The 24718-nt window shown below is 44.3% G+C and overlaps 1 protein-coding gene across 3 annotated transcripts in view; it reads right to left on the bottom strand.

The window, feature by feature from the left end:
- Positions 1-24718, bottom strand: part of AGAP1 (ArfGAP with GTPase domain, ankyrin repeat and PH domain 1) — a 386681-nt gene that overhangs the window by 13400 nt on the left and 348563 nt on the right. For all 3 annotated transcript variants that reach the window (XM_075511168.1, XM_075511170.1, XM_075511169.1), the window contains one exon: positions 24131-24353. In XM_075511168.1, the coding sequence (XP_075367283.1) occupies positions 24131-24353 (223 nt within the window). The remainder of the gene's footprint in view (positions 1-24130; positions 24354-24718) is intronic.

Genomic DNA, 24718 nt, shown 5'->3' with positions numbered 1-24718 from the left:
TGAATACCACATTAATTCTGCATCGAACCAGATTTATTACACACGTCATACTTGGGAGTTTCACCGTCATTCACAAGCCAGCCGTGAATCTCTTGGTTAAATTACATCCTTGTATCTGACCGTGCACCATGCAATATTCTATCAATACCATGACTCCGAGCAGATCCCTCAGCTTCCCACCCCATGATATCCACAAGTGCTAAGACACCCGATGTTGCTTATTTGGGCATTCAGAAAAAGGAAAAATACAGAAGCCGAGAGAAATAAACAGTCTGTATGGTTTAGCATCTTCAGCATATGTACAGATTTATGCTAAGCCTGTGGTCACAGCTTAAACCACATCTCGGTGCTTATAGTCTGTGCAAGCAACGCTGTGTTTTGGATGCTTTGCAAAGCAAGTTTGCTTTCATTTTCTGCTGATCAAGGCTAGAAACAGACTTAGTTTCAGCTTTGTAGCCTATGGCGGTACAAACGCGTCTCCTGGTCAGCCACGCAAGGCAACCCGAGCCACTAGTAAGGCATTTTCCTTTCCTTTTCCTTCTCAAACTAGGTTCAGACCTTGGAGAAGCGCACCCAGAAACCTGACCCAACCCTGAGCGGCCTCTGCATATTTCAATTCAAAATTACTTCAAATTTGTCCTGATTGAGCTAAACGCTTTGTGATTTGCTCTCGTCAGCTGCCACAGCACGAGTACGAGTAGCAGACAAACGTCGTACGGCTGTAGTTGTTTTGGCTCTGAGCGCTACGAGATGTGCTTGTGGGGGCTGAGGAAAAGGGTCACAGGATCTTCTGTGCTTGTGGCAAGAACAACAAACCAGCACAGTCTTTCATGGCGCTTTGTCCTCCTCCTCTTACACTGGGATGCCCAAGAGCATCAGGACACGGTAGGCAGTGCTGGAAGCTCACCTCGCTGCACCTCCTCGACAGCTGGAACATCCACGTTCCGTGGCCGTGAGGAACAGCAACTCTCCAAAGCAAGAATTACCAAAGCAACCTTCATTTCCCTGCTCCCTCTCATGTGCAGCCAGGTAAGCACATCGTTAGTCACGGTCAGGACCAAATTTTACTTGCCACACTGCCCCTGCCCCCACTCATTTTAAATTTTGTGGAGGCTCTTCACAAAAAACCCCTTAAGAAGAGCAGTGCGCGATGCCCCAGCCTTGGGCTGTCACCTGCATCTTATTTCTACTTAACCTCTTAAATAACATTGGAATTCGGTTTGTCCCCTGATGGGCACCGTAATGAGAACCACCTGTCAATCACGGCTCCATTAGCCTGGACAGACTTTCACTTCCTGAAACAATTTATTGGATTCCCAGAAGCGAATGGACCTTCTTCCTTTTGAGCCGGGTTTTTTGGGGGGAGCTATTCAGCGGGAGCGGGTCTCCCTTCTGTTCCTGCTGAGCGGTCATTGTTTCCCCCGTTTGCTCATGAAAACGGTTTCCTGAGTTGACCCACCTCTTCTTGTCCCGGGCAGGCCGAGTGTTTGCCAAAAACTTCTTTCGACTGCTCAGTTCACCGCCGCTATACAAAACCCACCAGCTGTTTCCAGCCACTGGGGCAGGGGAAAAAGCCAATCGCACTGTTAACCCCTTCCCAACAAGAACCCTCTGCAGAAGGAGGTCTGCTTGGGTTGGGTGGTTGGTTGCACGCGGAGAGCTAGAGGGGTGCGAGCCTGTCATCCTTCGGGCAGATGAGCGGGACTCCAAGGTCGCTCCTTCTTACTTAGGAAAGAAATATCTGCTCTCATTTGCGTGAAAAATAAAAATATAATTTTGTTTTCCTCTTCCTTTCTCTTGGTTACACTCAAATTGCAGCTCAAAGAAAAATCTTACTAATAGAGGCTAAAACCACTTTTGTTGAAACATTATCTTTAAAGGAGTATTTTCATTTCCCTGAATGTGTGCAGTCCTTATGAGGTTCATTTGCAATGCGCCTATCTGTTTTGATGAGATAATAAAATGTATTTTATTTAAAAATGTTTCCATTTTCCCCCAAAGGAATTTAAATGGTCAGTTAATCTTTCTGCTTCAGAACAACCCACTGAGTAAATAAAAGAGGGCTCGGGATTATATAAACCACTATTTTTTTCATTCTAACACTGGTCTCGAAGACTAAAATACAACTGTACCTGAGCATTGGCTGTATGCCCTTTTAGTATAAATCAGTTTAACTTTTAGCCTGGGAAAGAAAAAAATGGAAAGAAGATGATAGTTATCCCTAGCCTTCTGTGATTCTCAAGTCAATAGTAAATGGGGGGACTCGTTAGTGCCATAGTGATCCAATCAGGATGAAATTATGCAGTCATGTAAGAAATAATATCTATTAGGCTAATTTAATCAACGAATACTTTACAGATGAATTAGAATGCAGAATCCAATTATTTCAAACATTTGGACTGTCAGCCGCTGTGTTTTTGAAGTGGTGGAAGGGGAGAAAAGGAAGGTTTAAGGATCCTTTTAAGACGAGGGTGCCTGGGCTGTATTTATAGCAGGAGAGCTTATAACAGCAGAAAACTGACAACTACAATCAGCACCTTCCGCGGCTCAGAGGGCTGGCGCCGGGCGGCTCTAATCTAAGCCCCCTCCGCGGCTCCTGGGGCACCTTCCTCTGGGATATTGGTATGGACAGCTTGATTTGCTATTTTCAGTGGCCGATAATTACTGTCTCAAGTCTCGATAATTTCCCCTTGCCAGTCACCCTTTTAAAAGAAGGTTTATACTCTAATTACAGTAGGTCTTTTTTTTATTTTGAAGAGAAGACGCTGGATGGGTGCAAAATACCCTGGTGCGGCAGAGCTCCATCGGTCGCACGTAGTATTTATTCCCCTTGAAAAGAAAGAGCTTGGTTTACCATGCCAAGCGAAGGGAAATGGTACATGTGTAATTACTACTAGAAGGGGAAACTAGTTTAAAACGCACCTTGACTCAAATAGGAGAGGACAGAAGAAGCGAGGGCTGCGAGTACACAGAAATCATATCCTTGATCCGGCGCGACAACATCTACTTTGCTGAGGCTTTGCCAAATCACAAGAGGATCACAACGCTCACCAGAAGACCACCATTCCTCCACCAAGGAGGCTTTTGGATTGGGTCCTTACCACAGAATAAAGGCACAAGAAATCCCCCGTCCACGGCCTCTCTGTAGCGAGGAATTCCACTGGAATTGGCGTTTCATAGAGAAATACAGCAGTCCCCCTCTGGCTGAGAAGTCTACGAGAAGTCTCATCACTTTTCATAGTTCAAGGTGGGCTCAAGTCCCCCAACGCTTCTCAAGAACTAGTGAAACATCTTACACGCATGTCTACGCCACCCAGTCTCATCACACGGGGCCTGCCCACTGCACTTACTATCAGAGCAGTTATTTCAAGACCTGAAGATGGCAAATGAGTATGTTTTGCTCAAGTCTACAGGATAAAAATGACTTCCCCCCGCCATCACTAATAGACAAGCTACTCCTGAAAGCTATTACTAGCTTGTACCGAAGAAAACAAAGCTACAAGAAAGTGATGAAGTCTTTAACTATCTCCTGGACTATCTTCCACAAAATGCTGAATGAGTTTCATACTGCAGCTTAAGCTAAAAAAAAACCTCATGCCATTCTGTTGGCTTATATATTTCTTTTGAATATTTGAGCAATATCATGAAGAACACAGAAAACCTTTTGCCTGCTGCAGACTGTAGATGCCCCATTGCTCCGTAAGGTCTGTGCTGCAATTCCCAACATACCTGTGATCCAAACATTTTTCTGCCCTGTCATCTGGAGCGGTTAATGGACTCTCTCATTGACTGGCTCTTGCTTATTTAAACATTTAATGCTCTTCTGATGCCCAAATTATGCCTGTTTCATGTGATGGATTAGCCCAGAATACAGCAGTGACAATTTTCTGCAATCTGTGGAATATCAAATTTTGATTACTTCAGGAGGAAAAAGTAAAGTTATAAGTAAACTGTTTTGATTGATAAGGAGCAGAGGAATACTTAATGCAGTGGTTCATTGGAAGCCTTGATGAATGCCTGGCAGGACTATGATGAGTCTCCACAGAAGACATGCAATAGCTCTGGGAAGATTTAGGATATTTATTGCTCAAATAAAACAAAACCAAGTGAGATGAGTAGGTGAAGTAGCACAGGGTGATTGCAATCTGCTGATCAAGACCAAGTGCAATTCTAATTTTTGCAGAGCAAAAACAAACTAATTTTCCAGCTTGCCTATAGAACACGGATGGTTATCTTAGTAATTTCAGATGCTGCCTTTCTTCAAGGAGGAACTGAGGACCATGCCAGATTCACGTCTTCATAGCAGATTATCTTCTAGTTAACGCTGGCAGTTGCTCTACTTTTGGGTGGTAATTTATTTAGCAGTACCTTTTTAAGACAAAGATATAAGATCCTCATGGGCCTTCACTCCTTCCAGCGGCAGCATTTCCAGCTACGAGACTATCGACTTCAAGCTGAGAAAGGTTTTCCAAAAGGAGCGCTCCTAGCATGGTAATCCACCTGCCACCTGCTGAAGTTTGTACGCACTGATGTCTAGTAGAAGTACTAACTTTTGCTCCAAAGCAAGGTGTAGAGCTTCTCTGAAAAGACAGGCTGCTTTCTTATCAATTACAAATCTCTCCGATTCAGGGCTTCAATGGCAATAACATGTCAACAATCTTCTTGTGATGGTAGAAGCAGATGTGACCCCTCCACTCTGAAACAGTTGCTGAACTACGTCTTGTGAAAATCCCTAAAGCATTCCCTGACAGCGAGCAAGGAAGGGACTTTGTATTGAAAGCATCTTCCCAAAACAGTTCAGACTAAGGGAATCTTCTGAGAGATACAAGGAAGAAAAAAAGCCACCAGTGAAGAGTATGATGCATTTGAAGGGAGGGCTGCATCAGAAGCACCTTCTCCTCCTTCAGAAAAGGGAGCTCCCCCGAGTCCGCAGTGCTGTTTTGCTGTTAAAAAAGGCACAGTTACAGTTACGCAGTGAAGGGAACCGATTTTTTTATTTTCAGTTTACTATTACTGGGTGGGGTTGATGGATGTTTTGGACAGAAGAGTCTGAAAGGAGGCTTTGTGACCCAAGATGATTAAAACAGTTGTCTTGAGCGGAGTTTGTCTATTCTGAAAAGAACTGGGGGAGACTCCAACCAATCCATCAGCAATCTACCGCTGGCAGACAGATGCACTGATTAGAAATGACAGCTTTGCAACAGGTTCAAAATCAGTGCAGTAAAACTAGCTAGCTGTCGCATGTTGTTGAAAAAGCTGCCCGAGAGCTACAACTATCCTGGCAATTTTCAGCTTTCCTAGCTTACCTACTCCAAGAACCAAGATGTGGTGTGATGGGAACACCAGTGGCTTTGCCGGCACTCCAAGGAGGATAAAGAAGATCCTGGTAATAAAACGAAGGATACCTACAACTGTATTTGCAGGCTGAGAACACAGTGGCTTTGGAGGATGGCTTGATGTTTCAGATGCAGAGTAGAACCCAACGGCAGGGTTTGTTATTGCTGACTATCAGAACAGACCATGCAAGAGCGAAGACTAAGGATCTGTTGTCTTCCCTGTGAAATGCTTGGACTTTCCAGGGCTATTAGGCTGGGCCATCACATGTCCCAAATCACTTGCCCTCTGCTGATCATGTTTAGGATGAGATTCTTAAGCTGTAAGTAACCAACCCATTTTGTCTACTCTAAAAGGTTCTTCCACCCTCAAAAAAAGATAATAGTTACTGATTATTCTGAGATCCAAACAATGTGACAGACCTAGCTGGTTATTTTGTACAGCTTTTACAGTGAAAAAAAAATGTTCCTATTATTGATGTGATCTGGCAATTAAAATGCATGTTTTCATTTCTTGTCTGCGTTAGGAAATTTTGTATTTTCCATCTGACAAAAGCCAGGCAGCTCCCACAAACAGTCAGAAGGAGGTCTATCAAGTTTCTGAGCTTTTTTTTTTTTTTTTTTAGCTCCTGAATCAGACCAAGAAGGATAGACCATTGAGAACCGCCGGGTCAGACCCTAAATCGCATCTCGGTGGGGAACGGATCCCAGTCCTGCCTCACCGAACCATGCCTGGTGAGCTGAGTGCCGGCAGTCCCAGCAATCCCGCTGTTTGCTTGCAGTCCACCTTCTGGGAATCACTTCTGCTTCTAAGGGATACAATAACCTGGCGGCTACCTCGAATCCTGCCCGGATGCTTCAGAAAAAGCTATTGCTCCCTTAGAGATCAAGTGGGCAGCAGCCCCTTAACAGGAACTGGTCTATGAGCTACCACCACATGTCTAATTAATGACCCTGCCGGTCGCAGCTGGAAGAGCTGAGCTGGGGGTGATTAATTAAATTAGCTGGCAGAGGAAATTACAGTGGAAAAGCCAAAGTTTGATTGCTCCATAATTAACCGCAGTGCAAATAATATCTGCATCTATAACTTCCAGCGATGAGATCAGAAGCCAATTGAATTTGGCACTGATTGAAGCTGTAAATATCCTGTGGTGAAAAATGATAGGTTTGTTCTGAAGGGAAAACTTACAGAAATGGACATCCAGCGGATGCAAGAGGGGAGCAGGGGACACGGGAGGAAAGAGCACTGGAATTAGATCTTGATTTCAGCTGATTTCTGTAGTCTTCTGGAGTGATGGAGGACTCAACATGAAACAGCAAGAAATATTTTAAAGATCTGCTATAGCTGCTGAATGCTGTGAGATCCGTTATCAGAGATTCAGCGAATCCAGAAAGTAAAGGCCACCTAGACCACATGGTCCCTTGCCTCGCTCCCCATCAGGTGCTTACACGAGCGGTGGGATTCATTGCTTTCCCTGGGAGATGACTCCACAGCTGAAGGTAATCAGTCCAAACACTTCCTCTCACTTTCATCCCCTACTCCTAGGAGCACTTTCTGCAACTACAAGAACCCATTTTTCCAAGGAGCGTATTAACCTCCAAACGCCTGCGAACCCCTCCATCCCCCCACGATTATTATAATTTCATTAACCCGCTTAAGCACCTCCGCTGAAGATACTCACTGAAGACTTGAAATCTTTCTTATGGCTCTTCTCCGAAATTCCCTTTCTATTTTGGCAAGGTATGGTCACGACATGTACCCACCCCGATCCCTGTACTGTAAGTCTTATCCCACTTTCACTGCTGATGTAGTTCTGGCTTAAAGGAAGCTCAGATTTTTAACTGAGGCCCGAGATGCAACTTCCCCCGCCCCCAAACGAGCCAAGTTTTATTTACATGCTTTGCAAACTGCTACCCAATGTACTCTTGGATAACACCTGCATATTCCAGAAAATATTTAAATTTTTTTTTTAAAGCAGTGAAACTAGTTTTCCTGAATGTACAAGGGCACTATATACATATATAGCGAAAGGGCACTATATACACATATAAAATAATATTTCATATTTCATGTGTTTTATATATTATTTTGCTCTGCTTGATAAATATACGTTTGGTAAATACACATACCTCAGACAAAACCGTACTTACCAAGATTCCATTAAAAACCCAGAATCGAATACTCTGAGGCCAGCAAGAACGGGACGCTAGCAAAAGGCCCCCAAATTATACTGCAAATCCTGAGGAAACCTGGAAGCAAGCACTTCAAATGAGAGCTGATCGCTGGGTTTGGGCCAGGCGGCATAACTCAATCTACTGCTTTCTGTGGAAAACTCAGGCTCTGCCCGAGTTTAGGTTGGAACAGCTGGTGCCAAGGACCTTATATATTAATGGTCCAGGGCATCACCTTTAATTGATCGAGCCTCATCCTTTGAATCAAACATTCCCAACTGTACAAGAGGTTCAAAGCACCATGGGCTGGACCCTTATGTTCAAAGTAGGGTCTGGAGCACATTGGGTGAACGTGGAACTTCCAGGCGGGTTTCTCCAAAGGGAATCTCCTCTGTGTGCACCAAGAGCATCCCGTGAACCAAACTAGCGCCTGCTCCTGCTCCAGCCCAAGCAGATTGTGGCACCTACCTCGCAATCCAACCCTCCTCACCCAGCCTGCTGCCTTGCACTGAGTGGTATAAATGGGCCCCCAGCAAAAGCATTTTACAATTCCTCTGTTTGCATGAAAACAAAAGCACAATATTGATTGCGAACACAGAAGTCCTGCTCTGCTGTGTCATTTCTTTTTAACTGATCTGAGAGAGCCCAGACAGATCATAAAAAGTCTGAGAAGACCTCTCAAAGTACATTAATAAACAGCACAGTTATTGATTGCTGTCAAAGAAAATAGGCACATTCAAATTTACAAGCTACCCTGCCCACATACACGCTCATAAGCTGTCCATTAAATACTGCTTGACAAATTATTCTCATGATTAACTTGAGACTCAACCAGTTTCCCCGCAGAGGAGCCAGGCGCTGCATCCCCTTCCCCTCCTCAGAAACACACAGTCCTGTTCCCGCTCGGTGAGCTGGAGCTCTGGCGCGTTATACACCTTCCTGTAATACAAGAAGCTCTGTCCGTTAGCCCAAGTTATTTGTCTCTAATTGGAGGAATAATAAAACCAGCTTCTTTTTTTTATTACTTTATTGCCCTTGGGCTGTCGATACTCTTTTTTGCTTTAGCCTGAAAGCCTTCCCTGTAGACCGGCTTGAATCCTGTATGTCCCACTATGGCAGTGGGATGGTCCGCCACATCTCCACTGTTAAAAATACAAACCAAACCTCTCTCCCCCAGGATGTCACACGCACTTGCCTCTTAATACAGTATCACGTTTGATGGTGGTCATTTTTTGAAGGGTATTTTCCTTGCACTACTGAAACATCCTTTCTGAAGCTTACAGTAAAATTTACACCGTGACATCTCGTGTTCTCCCCTCTCTCTTCCACATTTTAACACATACATTGGTATCCAACGAGCCGTCTGGCTCCACAAAAATGCAAACGTGACAACAAACGCCAGCTAAAACATTGGATTTGGACATATATTAATTTCACGAGTCCCAAAACTTTACCAGGAGAGTCACTTTCTGGACACTCTCCTCTCTCATTTCTTTTCAAGCATTCCATTCGCATGTTCTGCGCATCCCTAAGTCTAGTCTGGTTCTCCACGCCTGCCCTCCAAACACCCCAAGAGCCGTTGTAAATGTGAAACCACGCTACGTCCACATGAAGGAAAATTCAAAATCCTGGTGACTTATTTGTAACACAACTGTCACCAGTCATACAAAACGGATACCTTGCATTTCAAAGGGACCTTAGGCGGCTGAGTTTATCTAGCCTCAAATATATTTCATGGAGGTACCAGCAAACCTGTGTGCCAGCTACGCGCTGCTGTACTGGTCCCGGGGCTGATCTGCGTGGGGTGCGACAGGCAAGGGGCTTCACAAAGACTGAGTTTCGAAAGGACATGAATTAGAGAGAAATTCCACAACATTATTCAGAAATGTTCCCCTTCCCCAATTTTAAATTCTCCGTTGGCTTTAATTAACTTGCCCTAGAGCAATAAGCCAAGCAATGAGGTTGGCCAACTCTTAAAAGTATAAAGCAAGTTGTCTCTGCACAACTCCTACCCCGCTCACGCTTGAAGCTATGGAATATTCTCTTTTTCTCTCTCTCTTCTTTTTTTTTTTAACATGGTTCTTTAACATGTAAACCCATCAATATTTTACAGTATGGGTCCGTCAAGAAAAACCTGTATCTGCCTGCAAAACACTAGTGCCAGTGGATTTCTATTTAAATAAGAAAGCAAACAAGAAAAGAGCCAACCAAATTATAATTGAACATAAGACTGACTTTACCGGAGGGAATGGCTGTTATTTCCAGAAGTGACCTGATAAGCTGAATGATTTCACTGTGTGTCCAAAAGGTGCTGGATCCTTAGCTAGAACATGGGCAGCTCTTCTGACCACCACAGCCCATTAACACGGTGCAGATCATGGTCTGCATCTCTCCAGCTGGGAAACCTGCCCTCTTTTATGGATTGCAGTAGAGACTACTGGCCAGCCCTACCAAAGGCAGCAGCGCCCAACCCTTCTAGGCTCACAAACACCCGATGATTTGAACAGCAAGGAAAAGCTGTGGGCAGTAAACCCCTGCTGCACACAGTCACCCCATGCACAGGCAGAGGGCTGGACGCTTCCCAGAGACCACGTATGTGGATCACTTGCAGGGTGCGCACAGCACGGGCACACCCCTAAATCCTTGTCTTCCCCCAAGGGATGCCAGACAAAGCAAGCACTGGCCTACACCCATACTCTCCCACTGGCGATGGTATCCACAGCAGCCAGCTGGAACCACGGCTGGCTGCACCTGTACCAACCAAAACGGCAGGTTTGCCTCCTTCTCAAAACTGCCGCTGCGATAGCATCTTAAATCCATTAAAACCTCATTTCTCCTTGACTGGAGGTCCGAACAAGTAACTTGAATTTCTGTAGCTGCTTTTTGCCCCTCCTTTTTGCCTTAATGCGACAGGCCAACCCAAGCAATCTCAGGTCTCTATTTAGGACTGGTCTGAGCTGCCAGAGTTGCACAAGTGACCAAAGCAGGCCTGGTCTGGAAAGGCTCAGACAGGAGCACACACATGTCATTAGCAAAGGGTTAGAAGCTGCAAATTTTTGCTTCTTGAGATGAGAAAGGAAAAAAAAGTCAACTTCTGGATATTATCTCAAGCTGGAGGCTGAAGATATCCTTCAGTTTTAGTACACAGTGATACAATCCTGTTCTTTCCACTTGCAGAGGAGTCTTAAAAGTGTTAATTGAGGTGGTGATCTAATTGTGCACGCACCTCGGTTTTCCAAGTCTGGCTGGTGCTGTAGGGAAGTGAAAATACGACGAGAACGTCACTTAGAAATTCTGACCTGGATGAAACCAGGAAAATTTAAATCTTTTGGGGAAAAAGAAAAGTTAGCTGGGAGATTTCTAGGCCATGACATAATCATCTGTTCAGCATGAAGACTTTTTGAAGCATATCCCATCCGTACCTTTTGAGGCTTACCAATTAAGAGATGGCTTCTTCTCACTACCGTACGTCTCTGCAGACTCGCACAAAAAAATGCTTCAGCGACAGGACTTTGCACTGTCTGCACAATCTAGTTAATAGGCACAGTAAGGCATTTCATTTCACTCTAATTCCTACCCTCTAAAGGCTCCGATTCGTCACCTGTGTTCACCTCAACACATTTTAGCCTGCTATTTAATTACTTTAAAGCCGGAGTGATGGTGGTCTTATTTCTTCCGGTCACTCTTCTCTTTCAGGGGTTCGCTGCTGGCTCCCCCACCAGCACCCGCACATCTAAAAATCCAGCAGTAAGCGCATTGCCTCTGACAAACGGATAATATTTGAGAGCCGTGGGGAAACTGCATTTGGGCTGATGTGTATATCAAGTTTCAGTCCAGTCAAAAGCCAGCACCATCTTTTCACTGCTGCCCTTTTCATTTAGTTATCTTACTGAAGTCTTATCTCCCCAGTCCCTTGCCATAGGCTACCAGCTTCCTGCAGAGCCAGAAACAAAGCTCAGTCTTAAACAAAGGAAAAAAAAGGAAAAAAATCACAAAAGAGAGAAAGTTGGTCACAGTTACTGTTATGGAGCCCTGCAGGTTCTGTAGCCACGACCAAAGCAAAGGCATGCTGCTGCTTCTGTGCCTAGTGTCACCGGCCAGCAAAGCCACCAGTAGCACGGCAAGGCACTGCCTTTTTTTAAAGTACTGTTAAGCATCGCCACTGCTGGTTTTAGGCACGCTCTTTTCCCCGCTGCACCGCCAGCTCAAACAAAGCGATCTGCCATCCAAACAACCTCCAAAGGGCTGAAACGGTCAAAAACAATGCGGGAGGATGAAGGAACCTAACTACCGCCATCAGTAGTGACCACCGCCGGAAGCCTGTTGTCCGTGCAACGCAACCTGCTGATAACGTCCCATCTAAGTTAAGCCCAGAAAAAGGTAACGGCGAGGACCACCCTCCCAGGCTCTCAGCCTAACCAGCGAGAACCTGTCCTCATATTTAACCACAACTGGTTTATATACCTCTTAACAGCAGAAAACGCGCCTAGAAACGTTAAAATTAATGTATATAATAAAGCTTCAGCAGCACAAACCAGGAATAAACTGGCTTTAGAGTAACTGCTGTTATGCCACGTATATCTACCCATTTGAATTATATGTTTAAACGACTTTATGTTTGGTAAGACCTGACATACAGAGAGACAGCCATGACCTTAGGGCAGGAGAAATGAAAAGAACAGGTTAAACACCAAGTACACAGAAAAGCTTCGTTTTACATAAGCTCTCTTTCTAACAAAATATGTATTTTTTTAATACGCTGGATATTTTCCTTCCCAGCTAAGCAGCTCTGCTGAGCTCCTCAGCAGCAGCAAGGGCTCGACTTACACTACTTTCCTTAAGTTGAACACATCTCATAGATGAGCCTTCAGATCTGACCCGAGGGACCTCGTAATAGCTGATGCTTGGCATTTGGCATTTTTTTCCTCAATTGCTTTTTTTTTGGCCTTTTTATTATTACAAGTTTCAGCCTCACAAACGCCTGCATTTCGATAGCAACACAAGTGTTAAATGCTTTTCCTTTTGGAAATAACTGATAAAATGGCTACTATTAAAGACCATGAGGGCAAAGATCGCTTTGGTAATGCTGCCCAATGCTTTATACAGTAAATTTCATTTTTTCAGTTGCTTTTAGCTTGCCATATTTAAGATGAAACTCTCCCTATTTATTCCTCAGGTGTTGTGGAGTAGCATATATGTGCATGCACACATATACTGAGCAGTGTGGAACTTAATTTCAGTGTAAATGATAAAAAATGGGTTCAAGTAAGCCTAGCTAATGTAAATGTACTCCCCTGCAAATGTTCCGTTGCAAAGTTCAATAATTTCTGGGTTTGAACAAGGAGTTGCTCCTGGAGTCACAGAAGTATCTGTTGCCCTCCCAGTAAAAACCCATCCGATTTGATAGATGCTAACTCCTGAAAATAAGGAGCATGTGAGCTTAATCAAGTTTCTGGCGGTGGTGTTTTGGGTTTGTGGTTTTTTTGTTTTTTTTTTTTTTTTTAAATACTCCTCTACACTACACTTGCCCCGTCTCAGAGTTCAGACTGCAAAGCTGCACTACACTCTACTCCTAATTCAGGTATTTCATCTTAGACAGCTAAAATAAGCACCATGAATAACATCTCATAATTAGCCCAGTTTCAATCTCCAGTACATGCAGCCAATTCTAAGCTTGGCAAGGTAGCAATTCTTATTTTTATTAAATATAGCAAGAGAAAATGTACTCCAGAGTCTACCTGTTACCCGTTTCAAAACTGTTCGCTACCAACCCGTACTTTGATCCAAAGGAGCAATAGCAGGGCGCTCTTTCACCTTATGCCTACTCTGCGCTAGCTGCGGGCTGCTGCTGGAAGGGCTGATCTGCCTCCGTCTGTCCCCTCGCCCCTGGCCACGAACTCCCACCGCTTCCTTTACGTTGATACAGTGCTCACACACAGTCGAAGGGACCGGTTGGTCGCACCAAAAGAAACCTAAGAGCACCAAAACTATAGATTTTGATGGGATCCATGAGCCGACCGGACACACGCTTGCATGACTATGGGGGAAAGGACAGAAACATGCGGTTCTCAGTGGAGGGAGGAAAAGATGGATGGCCTCTTTCAGCACATAAACCACACTACCCAAGCCTGATGCTGCTTCCTCAGTAAAAGGCTTCCAGATCTCTTGAAGATCCTAGAGAAAACTAACTTGGTCATCTTCACACCTCTGCAGAAGAGCTAACCATCATCCTGGTCTGCGTTCTGCACTGAAATGTGGCATTTGCTTATGGACCTGTCCCTTTGCAAGTCTGCAATGATTCTGGGCTGCAGGTAGATGGATGGGAGGCTATAGTCACCAAGGGATGGGAAACACCACTGTCACACAGGTACCGTTGTCCGTCTCTTCTAAAGGCTGAATTTGCCGTGGCATGCGATTGAGTCTCATTTCTACTTTCTTTCTAAATGCTTATAAAGGTATCAAGGAATTTTCTGGGGAAACACTAACCCCCAGGGGCTGGCAGCTGACTCATTTTAAGCTCACTAATGGCCTTTGGCCATTAGCTTGATGTAAGCCATATTCCCCCTCAATTTATAAATACAATATCCATTTTTTTCTCATTTGAAATTCATCTCGTTGTTCTAATTAGCTCTTCCATTCCTCTGTTGTAGTACCACAGTTAAACATTGGCCCAAGTATATGTTTCTAATAAACACAGTGATGGTTGTCTCTATTGGTAAGTTCTGTTTTGACCTTTTCAAGCACCTTATGGCCAAGCAGATGTGAAGTCACAGTGACGACACTTTGATCTTCAAATCTGAGATGCTCTCTAGCAATGCTAGGCGTTTGGGAGAGAACTAACACAAAACAAGAAATAATCAGTCCATATCTAAACCAAAAATTAAGTTTGAAGCCAAGAGCCTACACTGTTTTGAGACCTTTAGAACAGGCACTCAACCAACAGACTGGTTCTTATTCTAGCAAACAACAACAACAAAAAAATCACCTTTTCTGACAGCTGATTATTGCCTTATGAATACTGCTTTCCCAATGTATCTCCCCACTGTCTCAATCATCGCTGTTCATAGAATAGAAAGAAAACCTCCTTGCTCGAATCCTGAACTCGAATCCTAGATTTCCCAAAGTGTAACAGCTCATCAACGTCCTTTTTAGGTAATTTCAGCTTAACTTCATGCTTTTTTTCAGTGTGGCAGCCAAATACACACAAAAATAGAACCCAAAATTGCCAAGAATCTCAGCAGAATAAAGGTACTTTGAGTTGTACCTCCAAGGTAAAACATTTCGGTCTCTATCACCTGTCCTACTGCAGAAACCTCAAGAGGCAAGATGTCCTCACGCAGCTCTGATTTGTAAGCTTAATACAGTCAAGGATGTCTTTCTTCAAGTCTTCTGGGTATATTCAGAGTGGGTTTCTCATTTTTTCATCAACACTGAAAACTACTTTCAAAAACAAGGGGTGACTGTTTTCCACAGTTCCTGGGATTACAGGGAAAACACCACCAAATGTCACTGGACTTGTAAGAAAATGGCAAAAAGCTGCTAAAATATGGACTGTTGCCTTCCTGTTCCTCTACGGTATGAAAGCAAAGCTACTTGTCTTCTCTTTCAAGGCCCCTTGAAGGCGAAGGCCTTTCCCTTCTTTTTATCTTTAGTTCAGTATTCAAAGCTTGACCGTTGCCTCTGGCCCACTACTCTGATCTTCATTTTTGTATTGTCACCATACCCATAAAATCTGGGTTTGAGGAAGGATCTTAGTGCCTTAGCTAGGAGGTATCTTAGCGAGCAGGTATCGAAACAAGGCTGAAACACGTTGCTCTCCCCTGTCCTCTTCAAAAACGTTTTTCAAAGGACGAACAACAAACGCACGTACGGATAGTCTAACACGAGAGACACCAGAGAAAATGAGGAAAAGACAAAAGCAACGAGGATTTCTTTGGCTCTTCTCTCCAAAAACTCTAGGCTACACCAGCAATACTTGGGCAAACTGTCCAGAAGGTAGTTGCTAAGCAAGATGAAAAGGACATACCATAAACCCAGTGTAACTGGAAGTCTCTGCTGACCATGGGCCACACGGGTCCATAACATACCCCATCGCAGCACCCACAGAGCATGTGTATGTTCCATGCGAGGTACGAACGCGGAGAGCAGCGTGGCGGGTCCACATACAATATAATCTAAATATTCAGAGGATTTAATAAAGTGGTACTTACGCTATTTAGATTTTAAAAAAGAATAGTATTGTGGCTTTTACACCTCTGCTTTTTATAAATGCTCTAACGCATTGCAGGAGGAGACAGAAGTACTTCCTTTGCAGGTTTCTCTTTCACCGGCGATGAGGAGAATAACGATTATAATAATAATTGCAAACTAGGCTTCTGTTTACAAAGTGTTTGAGTTTTTATCAAAGACAGATTTGCACATAAGAAACGTGCAGCTGAACCAGGGAGCATTTTCTCTAAAGCGCTCATTAACTTGGACAAGCGGGGTCGAGGGGTTTTTTTGTTGTTGTTTTGTTTTTATTTTTAATCATCCAGGCATCTCCCATGCCGCTATGTAGGCACCAGTGTTTTACCGGATCAGCTCCTGGATGACAAGGTCTGCCAAGCAGCTACAAGGACAATAAAATATGTCAGACTAATACTAACCTTCATCTTTGGATACTGCATTGGAGCTTCTGAGGCCTCCGAACGGTGAAATCCCACCAGCCGCCACCCAAGCTGACATTTCATTTGCCTCACTTAGTTATTCTTATTAGACGCATTTCCTGGAAGCTACTGGTAAGTGACAAATTTTATTTTTTTTTTAAATTTAATTTTAAAACAATTACAATTACTCTAATCTGAAAGCATGCAATCTAGCATGTCAGAATCAGTTCATTTCTACAGCCGTACGGGGAAAGGTTTTAGTTTACTGGCAGCAATGAATCAGTCTTTTTATTTATGTGTGCGTTTGAAAACGCAATACTCCTGTAACTAATAATTTATACATTTTCCTCATTATCTTTATGAAATATCTGCTGTCCAAAACAGAGCTAATATAACTCCAGCTCACTGGGAGATGTGCTGTTCAGTGTGGTTCAGCTACCAGAAAGACCAGGAGTGAGTTATGACTCTCAGGGTTTGTTGGTGGGGTTTCCCCCCCCCCCTTTTAATGAATTCCTTCCCAAAGTCTCTCCTGTCCATAGGCCTTGCTGAAATATCTTAAGTCAAATCTTAAGTCCCCTAGCAGCTGTTGGGTGGGCAGAAGCCCAGCTGTCTAAACTCTATTGGCAGTAAATGTCATTCTTGCACACAAACCGCATGCCTGGAAAACCCAAAGGCACATCTTGGGCTATCACATCCCATCACGTTCCCCTACGAGATGTGAAAACCGAAATGGAAAACGTCAACAAACTCCGGCCGCGGCGAGGAGCGGGGCATGCCCGCTGACAAGCGTGCCGCAATGACAGAAATGGACTTGGAGTTGCAATTAGTGGCACTGTCATTTTCGGGCGCTCCTGCCAATTAATTAAGCCTGTCAAATGGAAAAACAGCGGCATTCACATGATAATTTATATAGGGAGAGACTAGCCTAGCAAAGCTGCCGCTGCAGCCAACAAAATTCCCTCCGAGCGCTTAAAAAAAAAAATAAAATAAAAATATAAAGAAGTAGAAGGAAGGGGGGGGGGAGAAAGAAAGTTAAACTGTCCTTGTTATAATTGTTAACTCTGATCGCTCAAGTAGAAGACGGGCTGATTAAAACTCCAAACGAGCCCCAAGCTCGCTTAAATCTCAGAGTCCGGAATGATAGAATCAGAGGAGTTTATTCATACCATTAAGCCCCAGAGAACTTAATTGAAAGAAGAGCATAGCCTGGACCTTGACAAGCGGGAGGTCACAGTAATTGCTGCCGGACATATTTAACATTAAGATAATCAGGCCATTAATTACCCTTTGGATCATTAAATCAGCCAGTTGCAAAATGAAATTTCTGCCTCTATTACTCACTTGAGAGACCACAGGGGTGGCTTTTAATTTATCAGTGAGCTTGAGATACAAAGGACCAGGCTTGGAGAGGAAGGAAAGGGGGAGAGAAAGGGGGGGTTTGCTTCAGCAGAGGCAGGAATATCAATCCGCCATGCTTGGTGATCGTGGCAAATTAACTAGGTAAGATAACCTCAGCTTCTAAAGGCAGAAGCTGGGGGTATGTAAATAGATGAGGGCAGACAGGGAGATCAGAGCCTGCACACCACTTAGCAGGATAATAAAGGAAATCATCCTTGATTATCAGTGCTAATTTGGACACTGCCGGTAGCTTGTTATGCGTGTTCTGAGTAGCATTTAATTAATTCAATTGCTTGTTAATGAGGGAAGTGACATGTGGGGAGCAGATGCCACCCAACTGCAGATGGGTTCTGGTCAGCCCTTCACAATAAATTTTTTTTTTTTTTTTAATCTTATTTATTTTTAAAAACACCCTTCCCCCACCTCCGAAATGGGAAAGGTGTCAAGCGCGGAGGAGCATTCAAAAGGCACAAAACACTGACCTCATCAGGCCAAGAACCGCTAAGAAACCAGACCTGACAACTGCGGATAGAGAGGTACTGCTGTTCCCCCAGGCCCCATTTGTAACGCTGCGGCTTATGCCAGGAATCGGAGCCCAACAGGACTCTAACAGCAATCTGACGGCCAAAAGGAACAAGAAATGAGAGAGAGATGAAGTGGAGCATCCTTACAAGGTTCAGCATACGATACCGGGATCTTAACTACTCGGTTTCCCTGGGCTTGCCCTTTATCTGTACTGTCTATAATGAAGGAATAATTGTTTTTACAAAAAAAAGAAGGCCTGGTTTAATATTTTTCATAGAAGTCGCTCGCCACTTATCCCCCAGAAACCAGCGCACGCTCAGCATAGCGGATGCAAGCCTGGAAACGGCAAGCCAGGCTTCAGCTTAGGACTGTAAAAGTCTGCTAAATATAGTCGAGCTGCATAATGTTTTTTCTGACACCATTAAATTCAGTTCATTAGTGAGCGAGGGATCAAACTGGATCTTACGTCTTAAGGTGAAAGTCAATTCCCGACACTGCCGGCTCCCAACTCCAGACTTCTCAGACAGCGTTAAGAACCTCTCTATTTTCTTATAACCTTTGGAAAGCAGAATAAACAGGGTGACTGCTATGCAAACAGACTACCTGAGCAAAATTGCAGCAGATGCTCCAACCTCCAAGCTCCATTTAAAGAGTGGCTGCCTGGGGCTGCCTCGGCAGAGCTTAAAACTACGCCTGAGCTTCTACTGACTGCTCATCCCTCACTTTAAAAATCCATTTTAATGGAGATGGAGGTTCTTTCTATTTAGCAGTATTCTCAAAAAGATGCCGAAACGGTGGAGCCCTTCAACTTTAGGTTTTGCACATAGCTAATGCAAATATTCAGCATCGCTTGAGCAGAAGAACAAAAAGCATGGCTGGGATGGTGCCTGGATATCACACTGCCCTCCCTCCTCTTGGCCAGCAGCTTCCAGATGGTGGAGGTGGCCCCTCGTTGCTGGCACATCCCAGCACTCGCAGCACAACAGAGACGGAGACCTTGGGAGCTCAGAGAAAGAGGGTGAGGGCCAGGGAGCAGATAATCACCTCCGGGAGCAGGCAGAGGGATGGTGGCAGCTCATCTCATTTGGAAAAGACCAACAGCATCTTAGGGAGTCGATGGCGGCAAGCAAGTCTAAAAACCAGAAGCCACGCGGGCAGGAATAGTACATGCAGAAAGCAAAGCATGTGAGGTGTGTGCAGAAGAAAGCTAAATATCTGGTAGGAGATCTACATACCAGTGCAAAAGGCCCAGGCGAAACATGGCGCAGACCCCTCAAGCTCTTCGACATTCCTCCATGGAGCGGTTCTGCCCCTGCCCCACTGGGCTGCTCCTGTGTCGCACCACTCCAAATCAATGTTTTAAGAGTGTGCTTAAATAGTATCAATAGCAATTAGAGGGGAAAATCCTGATCTCATCCCCAGACCCAGTTAATTGTCACAACATTGATTTACTCTAATTTGACTTCTCACTCCAAATTAAACCCGCATTACTGAAGGAGGGACCGCAGGCAAACTCTCCCTGCTCACCCCCTCCCCTCCAAGACAATAAATTTAATATTGAATACACTTGGAAAAAAAGTGGCAGTTGTTGCAGGATCCATACTGAAAGATCTTTTTCCTTTTTTCCTCCTTTTTTTTCCCCCCTTCCTGCGAGTAATTAAAAGATGCTTTTCTTGACTAATGATCTCCCTGTTTAGAAATGGGAAGTCGATACTCCTTCACCAGCAGTCAGCTTCAATTTGTCACAGGGCTCCCGAAGTTTGAGCGGCGGTTCTCAGGGCAGCTCGTAATTGCTGGAACCAATTACCAGCCTTCCAAAGCTGACCTAATCAGGGACCCACGGACATCACCGCTCAGAGGCCAGCTGGTCCCCTTTCCCTTCCACACGCACGTATTCGCCTATGCTTGGGTTTTCTGCCGCTTCGCCAACTTTTCGTGCTCACCGGGAGCTCATGTTTATTCCTCTTTCCCCCCCGTAATCACGCCAACGCCCTCAGTCTGAACTGTGCCTCATGCTACTGCTTGGCTCTTCGCTGCTTCCTTGGGATCCCATTGCACCTGTGCTCCCATAACCTGCGCCGCCTTCCCGTTTCATGCTAGAGGCCATCCAAGGTGTTGCTTTTCATCCAGAGGCACCGAACGACCTAGAGATCTGCTTATTTTATAAGCTGCCTCTCAAGACTTTACGAGACCTGGCACGCGTTAACATTAGCGGACATACCTGGGCAATATATCCTTGACAAAAGTAACACCCTTTTGCCACAAAACTCTTCAGGCTTTGAGTTCACACCCTCCAATCTGAGAGCCCTTCTGACCTCCAAAATACATTTTGAGGTTTATCTGTCCCCATGACTTTCTCGGAGAAGGAGTTCTAAGTGAATCTGAGCGGGCTAGGAAAGGACAGTGGTATGGTATGTTTGATGTGGTTTAAGTTTGATAATATTTAACTTATTTTTGAGTGTACAAAATTAAAAATGCAAGCTGTACTCAAAGCCTGGCATATCTCTGTTTTTATAAATACTGGTGACATTTTCCCAAGTAAGACTCTTTAATTATGCCGTGGCCTACAGTAGCCATTTGGCAATCCCTCCTGCAACACATGTGTCTCCCTGGGTCTCTCCACCCTTCCCTCTACTCCACAGAAACGCATGGGATGCCACTGCAATGATGCAGTGACCAGTGCTGACTTCTCCCAAGCTGAAGGGACTGCTTTTGAAGCCATGTCAAGACTTCCAGGTTCCTTTTAGTCCAGCATGTGAACGCTCCTTGAGCCTCCCAGCCCAACAGGTTGGAGCAGTCAATAATTCTTTTTTTGCCCCTAGAAAGCCTGTGGGTTTCCACTGATGGCTTCATCTCCAATAGAAAGACACAACATGAAATGGTGAAACCCATGTATGTCTGATCCTCTCTACAAACGTCTGTTAACAGAGGGTCCATCATTGCGCTGACAACTTTTGGTGCTTTGGCGGGGGCATGCGCAGCGGAGACAGAAGAGCGAAGAGACGTGCCTGTCATAAAGAAACACGTGAGAAGACGGTATTTGTCCAAGGTCTTTTACTGATGCTTTGTGCTAAGCCTTTGAATTGGTTGGGGGAACGGTTAAGAAATCTTCTGTTCTTGTGTTTCCAACACTTTGTTTGCAGGCACAGCCGGAAGGTCTGAGCAAATATAGAAAGCCATGGAGGGTGGATTAACGAGTATATGTAGTGGAACTGAAAATGGGAGCACTGCGCGGGACAGATGTAGTAAGTGGGGCTGTAGAAGGGAACGGGGATATGAACAAGTTCAGGAGAAACTTGGAGAGAAACATGGGAGTACTTCCCTCTCCCATCTGATGGAGGTTTGGTGAGAAGAGAACTCATTAAAGCAGGAGCATGTTGAGTGTGTGAACCTCTGCATATAGCGGCTCTCAGGCTCCAGTGACCCCAGAGCTCACCAGCATGGGCAGGAACAGCCCCCCAACACTAGCCATCAGCTGCCTTCCCCTTCCAAAGAAGTTTTGCTGAATGATTCTTTCTTTCCTGATCTCCAAATATCCTTGGACTCCCTCCATCCCTCCTCCACCAGAACTCCAAATCTCAGCTCCTCAGTCATCTTTCTACTTGCTTACGTTCTTGCCTCTTCCCCCAGTCCCTCAACTTCAGTTGCCTCTTCCCCCTTCAGTCCCTCAACAACAAAAAAAGGGGGGTTTGTTTAACCCCACTTCAGGTCCACTGTAGCTGCTTCTGATAGGATTCCTCATGCAAAACTGCGAACAGAAGCAAGAAAATGGAATGCATGTCTTATATCTCAAGAACTTGAACTTATTTTCTTGCCCCATCTTGGACAGAAGGATTATGATGCTAGTAGAGACCAAAGTAAAGTACAAAAGAAGGCACACACTTTCAAAAAGCAGACCTTTCAGATGTTTATGTGAAAAATATCACTTTAGTCCCCGCTGCAAACAGTGGAAAAAATGGGAGTAGCAAAGCAAGATTACAATTGCTTTGTGGGAAAATTTTCACATGATCTTAATTCTGTTTTTTCTAACAGCTCTTCCATCACATAAGTGTGCACTTGGACACACAGATGGAAATGCATATTTATAAAACGAATCTTTACACCTTTTGTTCAAAAATGTTAAGAGTCCAGGAAAAAAACTGCAATTATGTCACTGACAAACATAAACAGCTGAATATAAACACAAAGATGTACAGAAACAAAGAATTAGAATAAGCTCTGACCATGAAATACAAAGAGAACAAATTTTCTATAAGTAAAATTTTCTATTTATATGATTTTCTATAAGTAAAACTCACTTCCAAACATAAAAACCTGAATAATTTAATTCAAACGGATGGCTCTCTTTTCATCACAGTCACGTGTACTTTAGATTTTTCATAACGTCTTTATTATATGTATAATAAAATAGTTTTGGTTTTTTTTTTTTAAATAAAAATCCAATTGAGTGTATGCCTTTTCTTTTTAAAAGTATTTAGAATTGAGGTATCTCTCCAGCTCACCTCAGTAGTAAGGAGCAACATATATTTATTAGTTGCCACAATAGAAGATCTCTGGATTAAAGTAATACTAATGACTGAGAGGCAGCAATAAGTTGATTTCAATCTACCTGATGAAATCATTATATTAGCTGTCTAATAATATACACGTATACAGCAGACATACAGTTTATGCGTGAACAAAATCTCTGTGCAGGTCTCCCTGAACATTTTTATATGCACAGTCATTCATCTAAGTAGCCTGATTAATGTAGGGGCTTCATTCTCGAAGATGAACCAAAGGTGGCACCACAAATTCATTTTTCAGTGCTAACGAAATAATGCAATAAGAAACAGTTGACTTTATTACAGACAACAGTACAAACCTACTCCTACACCGTAGGAGGTGGCCCAGGTATACACTCCCAGGTTATAATTTCACTTGATCCGGCACTGGAAAAAGCAGGATTCAGAAATATCCATAAACAAAATCAGAAGATAATTCCCTCTGATTTCTCTCGTACACAGGAGGCAAACACAGAGCTACACCTCCATCGTGCCTTTTGCTGCCTGGGGACGGAGCAGTGCTCGGGTGCAGGCTGGCCGACCCCTGGAGCTCGCCCTAAGACAATTACAACGCGCTTCTGAAGACAACTTCAAAGACCGGCCCAGCTGTGCAAGGTAGTCCAGAAGGTCTTTCTCCTGCCTGACCCCCCCTGCTGAAACGCAGCCTGCCAGAGGTCACTCTGCTTCCCCCAATACCTTAGTTATAACCATTAGCACTTACGTTTTGTATTTTCCTCCTTTGACACCAATCAGATAAATTAAGCATAAAAAACCTTTAGCTTTTGGTAGGACAAAACCTTTAGCTTTTGGTAGGACAACGCATCGCAGAAAGATTTTCACCGTGCTGAGCTATGACTGGTAGGTAAAATACTGTTCCCATAGGAAACACACACTCCCCCATCAACTTACACCTTCATATATATCACATCAAAAAAATAGCCAAGTCCACAGCGAGCAGAACTTTCAACATCTGTGAGGAGAACCCAAAGACCTGATGGCCAGGCACAAATTCCTGGGTGAGCTTGAACTACTGAAGGCAGATTATTAATCACAGACCGATAGTCCAAGAGCCAGGAACTTTGTGGCTGACCGAAACAAAGAAACACACTACAGTATAATTTAGATTGAGGAACAACCAGGCGGGAGGTTTTCAATCTCCCGCTGTTTTGTCGGTCAGTCATTTGAACAAAAAAAATTCTAGAGCTGCTGAGGAAACCTTCACAAGAGTGAAAAGTAACGGGGTCACTCAACTTTTGACACCCCCCCCACCCCTTTGACACACGTTCTTCCTGGGCATGCAGTGAAGATATATATACGTAATGATTTTTACAAGGCTTACTCCAAGGGAGAATTTTAAAAGTCCATGTCGTAAAACATTGTAACGCCCTACCACCTCTGACTGCAATGCCAAAATGAGGATTTATGCGCTCATAGCTTACAGCCTCGGCCACGTGCAGTATCACGTACTACCTGCCTGCCGCGTGCCACAGCCAGATGGAGTAGGGAAGCCTACCTTGTGGAGTCTGACGAAGGTTTCATATGGCCTTGGCTGCTCTCCTCCCAGACGCTGTTTGCCAGCTCGTTGCCGATAGAAGACATCACCTTGATGAGCTCTATAGGCCAGTCATCCAGGTCGAGAGAGCGGACCCGGGAGAGGTGCGTGCCAAGGTTTCGGTGTATACCTGAGCATTCGATACATATGAGGGCTCCCAGATTCAAGCTGGCCCAGTCGGGGTCTACGGGAAGAGGGACACAAGCAATTAGTACAACGAAACACCTCACAAAACTTTCTAGTTAATGTTTGTGGATAAAGATTTTGGCTCCGGGGGAAAAAAATGCAGGTGTCCTGTCCAAAAGCACGGCTGGGAGATCTTCCAGCAGGGTCAGTTTTGCCCTGTGGAGACACTAACCCTTCTGAGAAACCCTCAAGGAGTAAAAAAAATTGGGGGGGTGTGGTGTGTGTGTGTGTGTCTCGAAAGACCTATCAATTCCACCTCCAGTCAAAAGAAAAATATGAATTAGAGAGAAAAGAAGAAACAAAGAAAATATAAATGCAGTGGCAGGCAGCCGATGATGAAGTAGTGGAGAAAGCCCCTCCTTG

The sequence above is a fragment of the Mycteria americana genome, chromosome 9, assembly GCF_035582795.1.
Source record: "Mycteria americana isolate JAX WOST 10 ecotype Jacksonville Zoo and Gardens chromosome 9, USCA_MyAme_1.0, whole genome shotgun sequence".
Lineage (NCBI taxonomy): Eukaryota > Metazoa > Chordata > Aves > Ciconiiformes > Ciconiidae > Mycteria > Mycteria americana.
Note: the sequence above shows the minus strand (reverse complement) of the source record. Positions and strands in the feature narration are given on the sequence as shown.